The sequence below is a fragment of the Mesoplodon bidens genome, assembly GCF_964165515.1.
Source record: "Mesoplodon bidens genome assembly, chromosome: 3".
In the NCBI taxonomy this organism is placed as follows: domain Eukaryota; kingdom Metazoa; phylum Chordata; class Mammalia; order Artiodactyla; family Ziphiidae; genus Mesoplodon; species Mesoplodon bidens.
In genome coordinates, this window is record NC_138178.1 from 149301223 (window position 1) to 149320282 (window position 19060).

Here is a 19060-nt window from a genome sequence, read left to right on the forward strand (position 1 = left end):
CAATCAGAAGAGGCTGCTTACCTCTCAATTGTTATTACAGAGATTTGCTTACTTAACGTTTACATACTTAACACTTAAACTATATTAGCTGCTTGACTTTTTCTCTTAACAAATTTGATGAATTATTAATAAACTCCCATTTATTCCAAAATCCAAGGAAACTTCAAACTCATTCATGAGATATTTATTAAAATAACACATTTAGGGGGAAAAATCTATACAATTGTATACATTACTGAAAACTGTATACCATCATACAAAAAAGGATTTTATTTTGGGAAATTGATTCCTAATTTATGGCAAGTTTTACTTTCAGAAATAAAACCACAAAACAACAATCTAATTCAATCTTAAAGGCTGCATGCTGAGCAAGGAATGTTCTTATTCTTTGTAGGAGCTCCTTTACACTGTCAGGTACCAGGGCTCTGCATTTTAGTGTGATTTCAGCCACCAAGTCATCAACAGTAACGTGTTCTAGTCCTTTTTCTTTAATTACTTCTTTGCAGTGTGACTTCAACTGATCCTTCCAGCCACATTCAATTAATTTAGCTCTCAGCAACTCTTTGAGGCATTCTCTTTCTCCAGTTTCTATCAACTTTTGGTTAATTGCTGCTCTCCTCTGCGCATCTTTGTTCATCTTACTAACCACATTCTTTTCGGCTGTCCGGACCTAGACCCTCAGTAGCTCTGGAACCTAAGCACACAGAAAGCTAGCATACGCATTTCCGGGGCGGGGTCTAGTCTGTGTCTTTTTACTGGTTCTTCTAAAGCGCTTTCTGGGTTTCCATATTCCTAAAAAGGTGAAGAAATACAGAAGACTGGAGGAAAATTTATCTTTAGTACAGTAATTTAGCCACTGGTTGCTTCTTAAATCAATTTTATTTCCTTTTTGCAGGAATGTGTTTTGACGTATGCATTAATGTTATGTCTTAGTTTTTAATTAACAGGATTAGAATGTTTCTGTTATAATCTTCATAAACAATTTTTTTTTTTTTTTTTTTTTTTGCGGTACGCAGGCCTCTTACTGTTGTGGCCTCTCCCGTTGCGGAGCACAGGCTCCAGACACTCAGGCTCAGCAGCAATGGCTCACAGGCCCAGCCGCTCCGCGGCATGTGGGATCTTCCCGGACCGGGGCATGAACCCGTGTCCCCTGCATCGACAGGCGGACTCTCAACCACTGCGCCACCAGGGAAGCCCTTCATAAACATTTTTAATGATATTAGGTGAAGTAGGTGAACCATACTTTATTGTAGGACATTTAGCATTCCAATTTTTGCTATTAATAATACTCCATGAACATCTTTGCACAAAATTTTTGTATTGAGATTGTTTTTAAGAATAGTTTACCAGAATTTTAACACTTTCTACTTACATCCCAGATTGCATTCAAAGAGATTGAACTAGTTCACAAATGGATGGGTTTTAGCTTATGCTTGTTCGACAAATGTATTGAACTGTTTTATGTGCTAGGCATTGTTCTCAGCACTTGCAGTATATGTAAACAAACGGGCAAAAATTCCTACCCTTGTGAAGTTTGAGGACGGAAGAGAGAACTTAAAAAAAAAATTGTTGGGCTTCCCTGGTGACGCAGTGGTTGAGAGTCCGCCTGCCGATGCAGGGGACGCGGGTTCGTGCTCCGGTCTGGGAATATCCCACATGCCGCGGAGCGGCTGGGCTCGTGAGGCATGGCCGCTGAGCCTGCGCGTCTGGAGCCTGTGCTCCGCAAGGGGAGAGGCCACAACAGTAAGAGGCCCGCGTACCGCAAAAAAAAAAAAAAAAAAAAAAAAAAAAAATTGTTTTGGGGGTGTGTCAACCTTTTTGTTTCCCCAACATTCTCTGTTAATGGAAAAACTTGCTACTGCTACTTCTGTTCTTAAATATAAAGTGTGTCAAACCTATTTAAAACAGTTCATGTATTCGAGGGGGGCAGGGAGGAGAGAGGGCTCTAGGAATATGAAGGGTTATCTTGGGGGAAGAATTTAAGAGAAATAAAAAAATCTCATTTGGCCAGATGCCATGTTATTGATTTCAGTTTTCTGATTACTTGTGAATTTGAACATTTCTCCATTGTTCACCTTTGGTTTTACATGATAGTATTCATTGTTAACTTAGCTTTCAGATGAATGTATGTGTGTGGTATGCTACTTAAGGAGTTACTGGTACTGTTTTTACAGCCATTTGAATGGAAAGCTGGAAGATGCAAAAATCAAACGACCATAGAGCAACTCACTGTGTACCAGATACTATGTTAGGTTTTGGGATTACAAAAATAACACAATTTATGCTCTCTGAAAGCTTACCATCTAGGAAAACTGGTTCTTATACTTGGAGTGGAAGAATCCCAGACGATGTTTGTTTAAAATGCAGTTTCTCAGGTTCTCACCCACCAAAAGTTTTGATTCATTGGGTAGGGAATGGAGGGCACAGGTAGTTACAATTTAAGTTAGCTTCCTTTTGATTGTGGTGCCGCCGATTCGCACTGAGAAACTGTACAAATAGGACTATAGAGAAATGAAAGAAACGTTAGATTTAAGATGCCAGCACTTGTAGGCCGGGAGGAGCACACACTGGGTCCAGTTTACGTAGAAACTTTGATCCTCAGCTCAAGAGCAGTAGATCTCTGACAACCTCTTACCGGTGCTGACACCATCAGGGGTCGGAGGGTGCCGAGCGGGGAGCGGGGTGTGTCTGCGGGTCGGAAGGCCAAAGGGAGCGCAGGGTCTCCTCCTCAGTCTCCACTCACCACCGGAAGATCCACCCTCTTCATCTGGGCCACGCCCCCCGCCATTGGCCTCGCCCCTCGGAGGCCGGTCACCAACGACGCCAGGACCGGAAGTGACGACACCGGTGAGGCCTTTTGGGCGGGGCCTGGGCCGGGGAGCTCGAAAGGCCGCGATTTCACATCGGAAACAAAACAGCGGCTGCTCGAGAAGGAACCTCAGTTGCTAGAGGCCGGTGGTGGCGGCGAGGAAAGGGTAGGTGCCCGCCGGGGAGCTGGGGAGAGAAACACACCCCTCATCCGGCGCCGACACGGGTGGCTGCGGGCAGGGCCGGGCCCTTTGTCGTTGTCGGGCCCGCGGAGCCGGTGTCCTCGAGAATGGGGAGCGGGGTGCGGTCGGGCGGGCACCAGGGAACCCCGTGTGGAGAACTAGTAGGGGCGGCCCGTTTCTCGGGCTCCGGGCGCGGAAGAGAGGTTCCCCTTCACAGCCTTGGTCCGGAAGTGCTGGTTTCCCGAAGACATCTCAGGGCGCAGGTGCCTTGGGCGGGGATTGACCGTCTTGCCTGGAGTGGAGCAGGAGAAAGAGGAAGCGCCTGGCGCTGGGTCTGGTTGAGCAACTGTTGAAACTCTGCGCCTCATGCCCTGAATGTGTCCTTGTCCAGGGGAAACAAGTGGCACTCAGGGCTAAGTTCCTTCTGTCTCAGTTCGGGGCGGAATACAACAGGGTCTGCCTGATCGGGACTGTCACGAGGCATATATGTCCAGTGCTTTGCATGTATTTTAGATACTTGACGTTTTCATCCCGCTAAAATTCCTTTCAAATAAATATCTGCTTCTCTTGTAGGAAAGTAACTTAATAATTTTAAAAGCGTTGCTTGCCTGCTTTGGACAAGATGAATAAAGTGTTCAAGGTTTACTATGGGAGATACGAATAGTATGCAAATTATGACAGAGTACATTGTAAAAGTCATAGTATTCTCTGAAGTTTGAGGCAGGTAGAGATTACATCTGGTTAAGGGCATCTTGTTATTTACGTTATCTTTTACAGTGGAAAGGTTTACACCCTCGGAGTTGAATTGAGGAGGGCATGATATCAGAAGGTGTACTAGGAAGAGGGGCCCTCTGGATCCTAAGGGTCCAGTGACCCAGTGTGCACATTTAATAACTGTTATGAAGGAGGATAAAAACAGGAAAGTAGATTGGAACCTGTTGCATTTGGCTGATTTCAGTCACCTGCAAAAGCCAATTTCAGTTCTCCTTAACTCATTTGCAGGGTTCAGCCAACTTAAACCCCCTCCCACCTCCATTTAATAACAAACCCTTAATAATGAAAAGGAGCCTATTTATTGAGTGGATGGATTCCCTCACCTCTACCCGCCTTCCCCAAAGTAAAGTAGATGATAGAAGCGGCATCGATCATCAGCTTTTCCATTCGTCTACTCCTCGTCCTTGGGTAGATAGTTACCACAATTCTGGGCATACTTTCCTCTGAATGGATATGATCTAGTGCTGCATTTTAAGTTAATGGCTGCCCCTCGTCCTAGACTGCTGCGTGAATTTCCATTTGGGGAGAACTGTGGAGGATTGGAGTTGGTCTCTGAGAATCATTCTGGCAGGAAGGATATAACATTTGTCAGCCAGGCTAATGTGGTCCTCTTCTCTCTCAGATCCAGGTTGCCTCTGCTCCTGCTCTCCCACTACTGTTACATCAGGTTGCAGGGAGAGACTTCTTTTGGATGTATTCTGAAAAACCTTTCAGAGCCCGCTAATACTGCCTCTCCTTCATGGGATAGGTGCCAGGCAGATTTGGAAGGTGTTTTGAGCTTTGCTTTTCATAAGTTTTGTGATAAGAACTTTGCTTTAGGTACGTGGGGGCTAGAATGCATAAGAGATTTGAGGTGACTTTTGCATAATATATATATGAGATATAATGAAAATTTGACCTTTGGTGGTGGCAGAAGCTTAGAAAGGAAAAATATCAATATGAAGAGGACGTAACAGCCAATTGAGGCGCAAGGAGTAAAGTGTAAAGTTGACTAGGAGGCTTTAAGTTTAGAGAATGGGGGAGACGATTACAGAAATAAGGAAGTTAGAGGCAAAGAACTAGTCTAGAGAGGAAGATGATGAGGAAACAGTTTGGAAGTCTCACTTTTGAAGTGCCAACAGTTAAATATCCCATGGACAGGCCTGGAGCTGTAAACATGGGCCGCTTAAATCGACTTAGCAGCTGATGTTGGAGCAGTGGAGGAGATGCCTAAGGAAAGAGGGGGGACAAGGAAGCCCAGGCAGAGCCTTAGGAGCACTTATAATGAGGGGGTGGAGGAGGATGAGGAACCAGCTGAGGGGAATGAGTGGTGGGAGGAGAACCTCCATAGTGCAGTGTCATAAAAACTGAGGAAGGGAGGGAAGCTTCAGGAAGGAAGAGGTTGTCGGGGATTTTCAGTATTAAGCCTGTTTGTAGGAGAAAAAAACCTGAAGCTTTAGAGCAGCACTGTCCATTAGAAACATAATGTGAGCTACAAAGGTTAATTTTACATTTTCTAATGAGCAAAGATTTTTGAGATAGAAATAGGTAAAATTAACTTGAATGCTATATTTTATATAACCCAATACATTTAAAATATTTTTATTTCAACATGTAATTAATGTAAAAACATATTCGTCTGTCTTCCCCTCTAGACAGTAAGCTCCTTAGGTGAACAGAAGCATCATCTGATTCACTGGCACCCCTGGTACCTATCACAGTGTATGGTTATGTAGAAGAAACCCAATAAGTGTTTGTTGATTAAAGGGTATTAATGTTTGGTTTTCACAATGCCTTGTACAGTCCCTTAAGTTGATCTAAAGCAAATGAGAGAATGCAAGTATTGCTGAGTGTAGTCAATGATTTACAAATTAATTAGGTGTGAATAGTCATTTTCTTCATTAAAGATTAGTTGTGTTCTACCCATTTCCACAACAAATTTGATACAATGACTCAGGGTAATTATATCTTCCATGTAGAAATTAAATTTGGGGGGGAAGAGAATCTATAGTAATACAGAACCATGGTCCCATATCCACAATTCTCAAATCCAAAAGCTCCTGAAAAAACTGAAAGGAGGGCTTCCCTGGTTGCGCAGTGGTTGAGAGTCCGCCTGCCGATGCAGGGGACACGGGTTCGTGCCCTGGTCCTGGAAGATCCCACATGCCACGGAGCGGCTGGGCCCATGAGCCATGGCCGCTGAGCCTGCGCGTCCGGAGCCTGTGCTCCGCAACGGGAGAGGCCACAACAGTGAGAGGCCCGCGTACTGCAAAAAAAAAAAAAAAAAAGCGAAAGGATAAGCAACACACTTTGGGTTTCACTGTCTCCCATCACCCTTAGATGGGACCATCGAGTTGCAGGAAAACAGGCTCAGGGCTCCCACTGACTCTGCATTATGGTCAGTTGTATAATTATTTCATTATATAGAAATGAAGTGCACAATAAATGTAATGCGCTTGAACCATCTTGAAACCATCCCCCCGCCCCCGCTCCTTGGAAAAGTTGTCTTCCACGAAACCGGTCCCTGGTGCCAAAAAAGGTTGTGGACCGCTGCCTTAGAGCATTAGCTCTCGCTCTGCTTAAAGGGGACAGCTAAGGCAATTCTGCTTTGCTTGTCTTGTTCTGGGGCCCAGGCTGAAGGGGCAGTGGCTACCCAAAGTAAGTTCTTCGTGAGGGGACAGCAGAAGTACAGAAGGCAAGGCCACCTGCACGAGCACAGTTTAACTGTGCCACATCTGCCAAGATCCTATCTACCAAAACAAGTCATAAGATTGTGCCCAAAGGCCTGGAGTGGGTAATAGACTGCACCTACCTTGAGGCCAAAGCACGTCACAGAGCCAAGCTCAACATCACTGGAGAGAAGTATTCCTCCCTTGGGGATGCTGGGGGAGGGAGTGAATATTTGCTGAATAATAATCTAATCTACCACAGATGGTTCACAGAAGTAGAGTGGGAAGGAAGGAGGGGAAAAAAATCACCAAATAGGATGTATCACCATCCTTGCTCTTTTTAGAGCCTACCACTTTCACAAAGCCTCGTGTAGGGCTGGGGAAATTATTTGCTCCTGGCCTCTTAAAATTCTGAGGGTCTTTCTAGGCTGTATTCCTGAAGTTTTAAATTAATTTCAAGTTATTTTTATTTATTTTAATTTGTTACCTTGGATGGACTTCCCTGGCAGTCCAATGGTTAAGACTCTGCACTTCCAGTCCAGGGGGCACGGGTTCGATCCCTGATCAGGGAACTAAGATCCCACATGCCGCGTGGCATGACCAAAAGGAAAAAAAAAAATTGCTACCTTGGGATGTAGTGAGAGACAGAAATGTACTTTTCTGTTGGTGTTTCCTTAAATGGAATTTTTAATAAGCTCCTTTTGGGGATTTTAAACACTGCTCCTGTGATACTTTTCGAAGTGCTGACGGATAGAAGGTTTTCTGGCTAGACAGACTTTTCTGTTCAGCACATCTGAACTTCGAGATTATTTGTATTCTCCTGGAGCTTTTTTTTAGTCTTTGTATATAATAAAAAGAAATTGTAGTTGCCCATCAGAGAAGGATTTCTTTTTCCTTTTGTCTGATTGAGCAAGTGTCTTGAGAAAAAGGGAATGGATGGCAGTGAATTCGAGTGTTGTGCTGTATCAGTCTCAGAAAATCTTTAGCAGGTGGCCAGAGAGAGTAAACACCGAAATCTACTTACATTCCTACTCCCACTCCCTATGCAATCCAGGTCACATGAAAGATCCTCACTTCCCAACAACTATCTTTTCTTGCTCTCAGGGCACTGTTAAGAATGTTACAAAGTCCACTGGTGTCTTTTGCCACGCTGCGGGAACAGTGGGTCCGGGAACAGTGGGTCGTTGGCTTTCTCCGTGCAGTCATCAATTGTTTTCAGCTGTTACTGGACCAGAATCAAATCCAGCTTTGCCTGCCCCTTTCTTTGTACCAACAATGATTGTTTGTTCACCAGACTTGACTGAAGACCTAGCTAACCCTGTTGCCTACCTTTGCTTCCTACTGAGCTCCATGTAAAGAGCAGCTCTTCCAGGGAGAGTCACCCTGCAGCATTGTGATCTTCAACACATCAGTGGAGGCATGAGCTTTCTCCTGTTGAACTGGCAAACACCTGGGCTGGGCATCAGAAGATCTGGGTTCTGGAACTGGTGTTACTTGCCTCATAATTGTTCACTGACAAATTCTTTCACCTTGCCTGAGCCTTAGTGTTTTACATGTAAATACAGATGTGTCTTTTAAATATAGTCGTCCCTTGTGGTTGAGGGGGTGGGGGTGGAGGAGAAGTGGTTTCAGGACTTCCACCACTCCCCACCCCCATGGGCACCAAAATCCTCAGATGCTCAAGTCCCTTATATAAAATGGCATAGTATTTGCATGTAATCTACACACATCTTCCTGTATACTTTAAATCATCTCTAGATTACTTATAATACCTAATACAATGAAATGGTATGTATATAGTTGTAAATACAATGTAAATACTATTGTAATTATTTGCTGGCACAAGCGAATTAAGTTTTACTTAATTTTGGAATTTTTTTCAAATATTTTTGATCTGCAGTTGGTTCAGTCTGGGTCGACTGTAGTATTGGAATATGTTAAAGTGACTACTGTATTATAGATGATTCTTACAAGATTCATCTGAGACAGCTCCAGTATGATAATCAGTTTGTGTGATTTCTTTTAATAGCTGGACAGATCCTATAAGCATAAGATTAATAATGGGAACCACTTAAATTAAAATGACCAGATTCTCATTATAGCTTATCTTTAAAAAAAAAAAAGAAGTACCCAGACTGTTATATTGGGAATGCTTTTGGCACTAGTTTTTTTTTTTAATAAATTTATTTTATTTTATTTATTTTATTTTTGGCTGCGTTGGGTCTTCATTGCTGCACACGGGCTTTTCTCTGGTTGTGGCGAGTGGGGGCTACTCTTCGTTGCCATGTGCAGGCTTCTCATTGTGATGGCTTCCCTTGTTGTAGAGCACGGGCTTCAGTAGTTGTGGTGCCTGGGCTCAGTAGTTGTGGCTCGCGGGCTCTAGAGCACAGGCTCAGTAGCTGTGGCGCACGGGCTTAGTTGTTCGGCGGCATGTGGGATCATCCCAGACCAGGGCTCGAACCCGTGTCCCCTGAATTGGCAGGTGGATTCCCAACCACTGTGCCACCAGGAAAGCCCTGGCACTAGTTTTTAATTTCTAGTTAGACCAATTATTGAAGTTTAAGATCTCATTTACTCCTTTTTTTTTTTTAAGGTCTCATTTACGTCAAAGCAATAGTTTTACTAGTAATAAAAATCAGCTCAGTGTGTCTTAATGCTCACTGTTATAAACTCCTAGATGGCAGGGATGAAACTTTATAGAGACGCAAAGTAGTGTAATACATGAACCTTTGCTTTGCTCCTTTGCTTACTGAATGTGACTTGGGGCACGTTCATGAGCTTCTGTGTGCCACGTTGTTTTCATCTGTAAAATGGGTAAAGTGAACATAATTAATTAAATCCTCTCAGTGTCTGTCTTTGAGTTTTGATATAAGTAGACAGCCAGTAAACTCCTGTTTAGTGAATGAACAATCACTTTTCTTCTGCTCATATTTTACCTGTAAATGTACTACAATTTATTTACTTTTTATTTATTTTTGCCTGATCACCTTTTCTTGCCTTTTGCTTGTTTCATTTGGCTAACACTGTCTTGCTTACTTGGTTTTGTTTCTGAGGGATTGTATGAGAATATCAGTGAGAGATTTCTAAGGGTTGTTTTGTAATAGAGCTGTACTTTAAATGATGTGGTATAGTCTTCAGAGCAGCCAGTGGAGGTAACCAGTTGCAACGTTTTCTGTTTGCCATCCTGTGGCATTTCTGCATTAGCTGAGGTAGTAGGTGCTGTACTAAATGTTTTTGTGAAAGAGAAGGAAATAATATGTGCTGTGTTGCTGATCATTAATGCTACATTAATGTTAAATTTTCAATTAGATAGTCAACTTTTAAAAATATAGAAGCATAGGTCAGGATATTTACTTTCAATACTTTGAAAATATAACTGTTCTATTGGAATCCACCTCCCTTTTGGGTAAGCTAACATACATATTGCCAGACTCTAAATATAGGTTTATACCCACAAAAATCTATTTGACTTTTTAAATTGAAGTACATAGGAATGTGCACAGATCGTAGGTGTACAACTCAGTGAATTTTCACAGACTGAAACCTCTGTGTAACTAGCACCCAGATCAAGAAACAAAGCATTACCAATACCCCCAGAAGCTTCTTGTGTACCCCCTTCCAGTGATTAACCCCCATAAAAGTAACTATTGAATCTATTCTTAATTTTAATTCATTTTATTTTTAAAACAAATTAACATTATATATTTAAAACAGAATTGCATAAGTACATCATGTTTAGTTAATATTAATTAGCAATCCTCTGATCTCATACCAGCTAACTATGGGCTGAAGTTGGAGGGGAGGAGAAAGGTAGGCACGGTATTTATTTATTTTATTATTTTTTAAAAATTTATTTATTTATTTATTTATCTATTTATTTGGTTTTGCTGGGTCTTAGTTGCAGCAGGCGGGCTCCTTAGTTGTGGCTGATGGGCTCCTTAGTTGCGGCTCACCTGGCTCTTTAGTTGTGGCATGCAAACTCTTAGCTGCAGCATGCATGTGGGATCTAGTTCCCTGACCAGGGATCAAACCCAGGCCCCCTGTGGAGCACAGAGTCTTAACCACTGTGTTACCAGGAAGTCCCAGGCTCGGTATTTAAAAACATGTAGCATAGGGACTTCTCTGGTGGTCTGGTGGTTAAGACTCTGCGCTTCCACTGCAGGGAGCGGGAGTTTGATCCCTGGTGGAGGAGTTAAGATCCTGCATGCCGCATGGCATGGCCAAAAAAAAAAAAAAAAAAAAGCATGTAGGATAAAAGCGAAAGCACACCTTGATTAAGAATTTGTCATGATTTGAATGATCCAAATATAGGTCATTAAAGGTAAATTGGAAGTCAATACCTTTACTAGAGGAAAAAGTTGCTTTATGTGTTTTTGATGAAAAAATCATTAGAATAAGAAAGTAGAATATTTAGAGTGTAGAAGATCCTGAAGTTAAAAGTAAAAATGAAACAAGACATTGACAAAATGCTTTCATGTAAATATGTACATGGTAATGTTTTGGATACTATAAGTGAATTAGAATACTGCTTAGGTATGCAAACAGATTTTTTCCTTCTATATTTCTGAAGACTTTCAATGAAAAGGTTAGTTGAAGTCATAAGGAATTGGCTGATGGAAATTCAGGTAGACAGGCAAATGAGAGTGTGGCCCCCCAGGAGGCTGAAGTGTGGGAGACAGAATGATGTGTGTAAGCAAGGCTGTGCCAGGATGCAGAGTAGAGGCTGGGAGTTAGGAGTCTGCGATTTTGGTCCTGGTCTGCCCAGTTGTGTGCTTTTAAGCAAGTCACTCAACTTGGGTCCCCTTTCGCTTTTGTAAAATAGATATGTTACCTGTTTACCCTGCCTTGGGTCATTGTGGTAAAGAAAAAAAATGCGATGATAAAAAGCAATTTTGCAAAATTAAAAGCACTAGACAGATAATTTTATGGTGATGTAAATTAGGTTGGATTGGAAGAGGGATGTTGATGAGAACATTCTTTAAGATCATTTAGCTCCCTTTGCTCTAGATCTGAAATCATTAGATATCATTGTGATTGAAAATATTTGGTTTCTCAAGTAGATCTACTCATTACCAAGAGGTATCTTGAGCTGACAAAAGTTTGTCAGTTGAAGGTCCTGGCAAATTAATACATTACTGGTTTACAAATTAGTCTTATAAGTATTTAATTGGTGTGAATGGATTTACTAGGATTTGACCAACTCTGGGTAACCCAGTAAAATCCTATTTCAGACCTAATCCAGGAGCCTGCAAGTGACAGCAGCCTGTGAGGTCCTTGAAAGCTTGGCCTGGAGGATAACACATGAAAGAAAGGTTTGTTTTCGGGGAAAGTAACACATGAAAGTGTTTCAAAATAAAAGTATAACTGTAATGCACAAAAGACTGTTTTCTTTTTCCCTTTTCAGAACCCCAAGAGGCTCTGTTTTCTGTGAAAAAGTATTTCTATACAGTTGCTCCAATGACAGAGTTACCTGCACCCTTGTCCTACTTCCAGAATGCACAGATGTCCGAGGACAACCACCTGAGCAATACTGTACGTAGCCAGGTACAGTGTCAACCTCTACAACTGCCCTTTCAGACTGGATTCAGTGACCACCCTCCCTCGCCTCCAGGAGAGGCTCAGGGGGCTGAGCAGGCTTTCTCTACTTCATCAAATTTACATATTTGCTGAACTTCAAATAAGGGAAAGCATTGTACCATTTGGTGCAGGGGACACAAGACTGTATGAGACTTGGGTGTTGATACAGTTCCTCCCTGGCTCAGGCATCACCTCCTCCTCTGACGCCTTTTCCAACTTCCCCGGCTATTTATTATTTTACCTAGCTTGCTCTTATTCTTCTGTGAGCTAAGTACATTTTATTTACTTTTAGTTTTTCAATGCCTAGCCTGGTTCTTTTATTTATTTTTCTTTCTTAATTTTTTTTTCTTTTTTAATTTATTTTTGGCTGCATTGGGTCTTCCTTGCTGCGCACGGGCTTTCTAGGTTGTGGCAAGCCGGGGCTACTCTTCGTGCGGTGCACGGGCTTCTCATTGCGGTGGCTTCTCTTGTTGCGGAACACAGGCTCAAGGTGTCTGGGCTTCAGTAGTTGCGGCACACGGGCTCTGGAGCACAGGCTCAGTAGTTGTGGCTCACAGGCTCTAAGGCGCACGGGCTTCAGTAGTTGTAGTGTGTGGGCTCTAGAGCACAGGCTCAGTAGTTGTGGTACACGGGCTTAGTTGCTCCGTGGCATGTGGGGTCTTCCCGGACCAGGGATCAAACCCATGTCCCCTGCATTGGCAGGCGGATTCTTTTTTTTTTTATTTTTTGCTTTATAACAAATTTAATCAGTTATACATATACATATGTTCCCATATCCCCTCCCTTTTGCGTCTCCCTCCCACCCTCCCTATCCCACCCCTCCAGGCAGTCACAAAGCACCGAGCTGATCTCCCTGTGCTATGCGGCTGCTTCCCACTAGCTATCTACCTTACGTTTGGTAGTGTATATATGTCCATGCCGCTCTTTCACTTTGTCACAGCTTACCCTTCCCCCTCCCCATATACTCAAGTCCATTCTCTAGTAGGTCTGTGTCTTTATTCCTGTCTTACCCCTATGTTCTTCATGACATTTTTTTTTCTTAAATTCCATATATATGTGTCAGCATATAGTATTTGTCTTTCTCTTTCTGACTTACTTCACTCTGTATGACAGACTCTAGGTCCATCCACCTCATTACAAATAGCTCAATTTCATTTCTTTTTATGGCTGAGTAATATTCCATTGTATATATGTGCCACATCTTCTTTACCCATTCATCCGATGATGGACACTTAGGTTGTTTCCATCTCCGGGCTATTGTAAATAGGGCTGCTATGAACATTTTGGTACATGACTCTTTTTGAGTTATGGTTTTCTCAGGGTATATGCGCAGTAGTGGGATTGCTAGGTCATAAGGTAGTTCTATTTGTAGTTTTTTAAGGAACCTCCATACCGTTCTCCATAGTGGCTGTACCAATTCACATTCCCACCAGCAGTGCAAGAGTGTTCCCTTTTTTCCACACCCTCTGCAGCATTTATTGTTTCTAGATTTTTGGATGATGGCCATTCTGACTGGTGTGAGATGATATCTCATTGTAGTTTTGATTTGCATTTCTCTAATGAGTAAAGATGTTGAGCATCCTTTCATGTGTTTGTTGGCAGTCTGTATATCTTCTGTGGAGAAATGTCTATTTAGGTCCTCTGCCCATTTTTGGATTGGGTTGTTTGTTTTTTTGTTATTGAGCTGCATGAGCTGCTTATAAATTCTGGAGATTAATCCTTTGTCAGTTGCTTCATTTGCAAATATTTTCTCCCATTCTGAGGGTTGTCTTTTCGTCTTGTTTATGGTTTCCTTTGCTGTGCAAAAGCTTTGAAGTTTCATTAGGTCCCATGTGTTTATTCTTGTCTTTATTTCCATTTCTCTAGGAGGTGGGTCAAAAAGGATCTTGCTGTGATTTATGTCATAGAGTGTTCTGCCTATGTTTTCCTCTAAGAGTTTGATAGTGTCTGGCCTTACATTTAGGTCTTTAATCCATTTTGAGCTTATTTTTGTGTATGGTGTTAGGGAGTGATCTAATCTCATACTTTTACATGTCCCTGTCCAGTTTTCCCAGCACCACTTATTGAAGAGACTGTCCTTTCTCCACTGTACATTCCTGCCTCCTTTATCAAAGATAAGGTGACCATATGTGCGTGGGTTTATCTCTGGGCTTTCTATCCTGTTCCATTGATCTATCTTTCTGTTTTTGTGCCAGTACCATACTGTCTTGATTACTGTAGCTTTGTAGTATAGTCTGAAGTCAGGGAGCCTGGCAGGCAGATTCTTAACCACTGCGCCACCAGGGAAGACCCTAGCCTGGTTCTTGACAGTGCTCAGTAAGTGCTCATTGACCGAATGATGAATGCAGGGCTAAGGGTAGAAGTCCTAGGATAGGTCCAAGGAGAGAATCAGGGAAGGGGTGTAGTCAGTGGCATGGGACACAGACACTTCACTTGCTACACACACAGACCAGAGCTGCCTGCCACTCTGTTAGCTAACCATTACAGGTTGAAGGCAGTCCACAGATGGCTTGTGAGATGGCTGGGGCATCAGCCGCATTTTTAGAGGTGGAGCCAGAATGGGGAAAACCACAAGGCCAACTGTAAGCTATGCTGGATGCAGGGGATGGGGGGCAGAGGGCAGACTTTCCTCTATTAGAACCAGAGGGCAGAACCAGTGATAGAAGGAAACAGGTTCTGGATCAGTAAAAAGAAATTTCCTCACAAGTACTTTACGTCTGAAAGAGCATAGGCTGCCTTGTGGGCTAGTGTGTGCATGTCACTAAAAGCAGTTACGGAGGCTGGAAGACTACCAGCCAGATCTGCAGAGGGTTAGTTCGTGGAATGAGCCGTGAACTAGAGCACTAGGTGGCCTGGAAGTTCCCTTCACACTCCAAAGATTTAGGATTCCAATTCAGGGTCAAAACGTGGGAGGAGGGCTTCACAAAGTAAACTTTGATGGGTGCGTAGGATTAAATAGAGCAAACTGGGAAGTCATTACTGAGAGAAGAAATAACACTAGTGGAGGAAGAATTTTCCTACCGTATCAATTGACAGGGGACTCTATCTGAGATACGTCAGCAGAGGCAGATGACACTGTATTGCTAGAGCATTTTTAAGCAAGTGAAATCAAGTTAAAATGAATTTCAAGGGACACCCTGAAAGAGAACACCTGAGGGGTTGGGGGAGGGAAGAGGGGCTGTCGCAGCTGGTGCGTGGGCGGGTGTTTAATAAGCAGTGGTACGAAGGACTGATTTTTCTGACAGCACTCGTGCTCCTCTGCTGTGTGTCAGCAGCTTGACTTACTCCTTTTTGCTGTTCCCCAGGAATGGCCTTTTGAAAAGATAGGCTGGGCAGGATTATAAAGTTCTTGGGGTACAGGCTGTGAAAGTTTGGATCCTACAGACTTTGTACTCATTTTCAAACTGTTACTTCAGAGGAGAGAGGGGAAAAGTGGGAACAGTTGACGTAGGTCTCTGGGTGCCCCTTCCTTAACCAGAGCATCTCCTGTTTTATCTGTTTTACATATTGCTCTTCTGTGGATCCCTTTGAACAAAAGATTCCATGGCTAAGAAGTTAAATGTCACTCATCTGCCCTAAACCCTCCAAAGACATCTCATCTCAGAATAAAATCTAGTCTCTGAGGTTTAAACTGTCCCTTCCCCCACCCTCTGTTGTATCTCACCATCTTCCCCCTCCCTCACTGCTTCCTCTGGGCCCTGGGTTCTCCTCCCACTCTTCTCCCTGGCTCTCTTCAGTTCCTTCAGGCCACCTTCTGAGTTACCTTATCAGTGAGGCCATGCCTTCCTTCCCTGCCACCCGGCACTCCCTGTACCCTTCCTTGGCTTTACTTGTGCGTAGCACTTACCAGTGTTCCTAACATACTGTGTAGTTAGATATGATTTGCTTACCTGCTTCCCTCCAAGAACAGTGCTTGGCACATAGGAAGCTCTCCACTGTTGGTGTAATATTGTTTATATCCCTCATACTCAGGTTTTGTGGGGCTTTCCTGGTATTTTTTACTGCCCTTTTTTTTTTTAACACTTCAGTGACTGATAAATTGAAAAAAGGGTAGCTCTAGAGGAGGTACAAATGCTGTAGGATTGTTATTGATAATTACATGTGTTCATGGTCTAATTTTAGCAAGTCTTAGCAAGTCGTGTTCTCAGTGGTACCTTCCAGATATATTAGGGCACCATTGTCTAGAAAATCAGGCCTAATTTATTTGTTTACTTTTGACTCTGCTGTTGATAATGTGATGTTAATTGAGTTTATCTTTTATCTCCTTAAAAATATCTTCTACAGCTTATGAAGATCTTATGCATGCATTCTTATATTTTCCAGTTACCACGGGATAGGTATTATTGCCATTTTACAGTTAAAATGCTTGTCCAAGGCCACATAGAAAGTTAAATAACAGACCTGGAACTTAAAACTGTGCTTTCTAATCCCAAACTCGCTCCAGTATTTTTTCTGTTCTTCCAACGGTCTCATACCCCAGAAAAATGTTGTAATACTGAAAGGAGATATTGTATGAAAAAATGCTGGGGAAGAAAAATACGAAGTCTATGTATTCATTTTGCACCAGCGTACTTTAAAAAACCCCAAAGAACGAGGAAAAGAATCTCATCGTTAATTTTTTTAGCTATAAAGAAGCCATTGTTTAAATATATGCTCTGGTTGGTTATGAAAAAATGGGGGTAGGTCCAGATTTTAATTGGACATAGAAGACTGTTTTTTCAGATTAATTGAAAGCAGCTCTTTTATTTCTGCTGTTGGATAGTGGAGTTGTTAAATACAAGTACCCGAAGACAAGCCTCTTCAGGCACAAAAAGTCCTTATCAGGCTTATTTCTTCTTTATTTGCTCAGGACTAGTTTAGAGGAATTTAAAGGAAATTGACAGATGTGGAAAGTGTGAATCTTTCCACACTACTCAGGAGAGGAAACTGTCATGTTGAATGTCTTCAGTGTGTTGGACTCTGTGCTAGGTGCTGTGACAAACATTATGTAGTTTTAGGGCCTGGCATTTTGGGGACGTTTATCATAAATGAGCAGATTTTCCTTTTTCCTCTGTCTTCCTCTCCTTTGAATAGCTACTCTAGTAAGGTGCTTATCTGTATGACTCTATATTCTAGAGTACTCAAACATGCTATTTTATAGTAGATATTACAGAAAGAAAATTCATTTTAAAATATTTCTGAAACCAGAAGGAGAGTGAATATCTTCCCTACAGACTAGGTAAAGATCAGTGTAGAGGGGTTTCCCTGGTGGCACAGTGGTTGAGAGTCTGCCTGCCGATGCAGGGGACACGGGTTCGTGCCCCGGTCCGGGAAGATCCCACATGTCGCGGAGCGGCTGGGCCCGTGAGCCATGGCCACTGAGCCTGTGCGTCCGGAGCCTGTGCTCTGCAACGGGAGAGGCCACAACAGTGAGAGGCCCGCGTACCGCAAAAAAAAAAAAAAAAAAAAGATCACTGTAAAGAAGTGGAACCTTTGTTCCTTTCCTCTACTCAGTATCTCCCTCCAAGGTCAAGAGCATCCCAAGTCTTGAACTCATATCATGGGGCAATGCTTTGAGTTTGGGAAAGAAGTGAGAGGTTAACTGGGTATTCAGAATTGCCCAAGAACACTGATGAATTGGCATTTAGGGCTTGTGGCTGAATGAGATGTAAACAGGTTCCTCAGAAGGAAGAACTAAGTTTGATCCACTTGTAATTTGAAGTAGCTATGTGTAAGTTTGGTTTAATTCACCTAATTTCTTAGTACCTCATTTTTCCCATCTGTAAAATTAGCTGATTCGCTAAATAAATTCTCTTCCAGAAGTTTTGTTGTGACCAGAAGTTAGGGTGGCCAGCTGCCCCAGTGTGCCTGAGCCTGAGAGGTTCCTGGAAGGCAAGACTTTCAGTTTTAAAACTGGGGCAGTCCTGAGAAAATAGGATCAAGTTAGTTACCCTGTAAGAAGTATAATGAAATTGAAACCATTTTGGATCTGATTAACCAAATCTTACTCAATTAGATGACTTTTCTTGTGTAACTTCAAGTATTGTTACATGATATATTGTTAGTGTTCAGTAGAAGATAACATTTAAAGCATTTTTCCGCTTTCCAAAGGTCAAATGTTGCCGGTGCCTTTATTCTTCAACCCTTAGCAGATACAGTGAGGGCAGCCTTAGCCCAGAAAATAGGTTTTCCTTTTGTAGGCTGCTATAGATAATCTCATTCACAGTGAAGGGATTTGAAGTTTATGAGATTAGTCAGAGAGCTGAAAAATAGTGGGCTTCTTTAATCCAAATATTTATTTCTTAACTTTTTATTACATAATATTTTAAGCATGTAGAGAAAATATGGCAAATAATCTAATGAGCACCCATGTACCTGCCACCCAACTTTATTAAACTTTAACATACTGCCTTTTTTTTTAATTGCATCATTTTGTTGTTGAGGTAAAATTTATAAATAATGAAATATGTAGATCTGAAATGTATAATTCAATGGATTTTTAAAAATACGTATACCTGTATAACCAATATGACAGTCGAGTTATAAAACATTTACATTACCTCAGAAAGTACTTTTGTGGCCCATTATAGTCAGTTCCTACCCACCATAGACAATCATCATTCTGATTTCTTCCTTTTTTTTTTTAACTTTTATTTTATATTGGAGTATAATTGATTAACAATGTTGTGTTAGTTTCAGGTGTATGGCAAAGTGATTCAGCTATGCATATACATGTATTTCTTCTTTTTCAAATTCTTTTCCCATTTAGGTTATTACAAAATACTGAGCAGAATTCCCCATGCTATAAAATTATATATAGCACAGGGAACTCTACTGTATAACATATTGTCTTATTTGCTGTGTGTACTTTTTTTTACTAAGTTTTTTCTGTTCCTGTTATATATTGATTGTACACTAAATGAAATCGTAACCAAACAAGACAAAATTTTGCATTTAATTTAGAAAGATAGTCTAGTTATACAACAAAAAGAAATTACAGATAAAATTGAAGCATCTCTCCCACATTCCCCTTCTTCTCCCAGGATAGTAGTTACTATCCTGGATTTGGAGTTTGTCATGCTTACTATAAAT

The 19060-nt window shown here is 41.9% G+C and overlaps 2 protein-coding genes across 5 annotated transcripts in view; one reads left to right on the plus strand and one right to left on the minus strand.

The window, feature by feature from the left end:
* Positions 1–208: 208 nt before the first annotated feature.
* Positions 209–2752, minus strand: LOC308615052 (transcription and mRNA export factor ENY2-like). Of its 2 annotated transcripts, XM_081230052.1 has the most exons (3): positions 2636–2752; positions 2301–2501; positions 209–792 (listed from the first exon to the last, which is right to left on the minus strand). In XM_081230052.1, the coding sequence occupies exon 3, from the start codon at positions 635–637 to the stop codon at positions 290–292; it is 348 nt and encodes a 115-aa protein (XP_081086178.1). In that variant the 5' UTR covers positions 638–792; positions 2301–2501; positions 2636–2752; the 3' UTR covers positions 209–289. The 2 variants fall into 2 exon arrangements, with proteins under 2 accessions (XP_081086178.1, XP_081086179.1); XM_081230053.1 differs by lacking the exon at positions 2301–2501 and having other exon boundaries at positions 2636–2746.
* A 104-nt stretch (positions 2753–2856) lies between these two features.
* The window catches only part of PSEN1 (presenilin 1), an 88688-nt gene continuing 72484 nt past the window's right edge, over positions 2857–19060 (plus strand). The window contains exons 1-3 of one of the 3 annotated variants that reach the window (XM_081229775.1): positions 2857–2975; positions 11644–11724; positions 11817–11956. In XM_081229775.1, the coding sequence (XP_081085901.1) occupies positions 11870–11956 (87 nt within the window). In that variant the 5' untranslated portion in view covers positions 2857–2975; positions 11644–11724; positions 11817–11869. The remainder of the gene's footprint in view (positions 2976–11643; positions 11725–11816; positions 11957–19060) is intronic. The other 2 variants (XM_081229777.1, XM_081229776.1) reach the window with 2 other exon arrangements.

What these genes read in the sequence shown, in the direction of transcription:
- LOC308615052 (XM_081230052.1), bottom strand. Translation starts at nt 637, where the DNA reads ATGAACAAAGATGCGCAGAGGAGAGCAGCAATTAACCAAAAGTTGATA.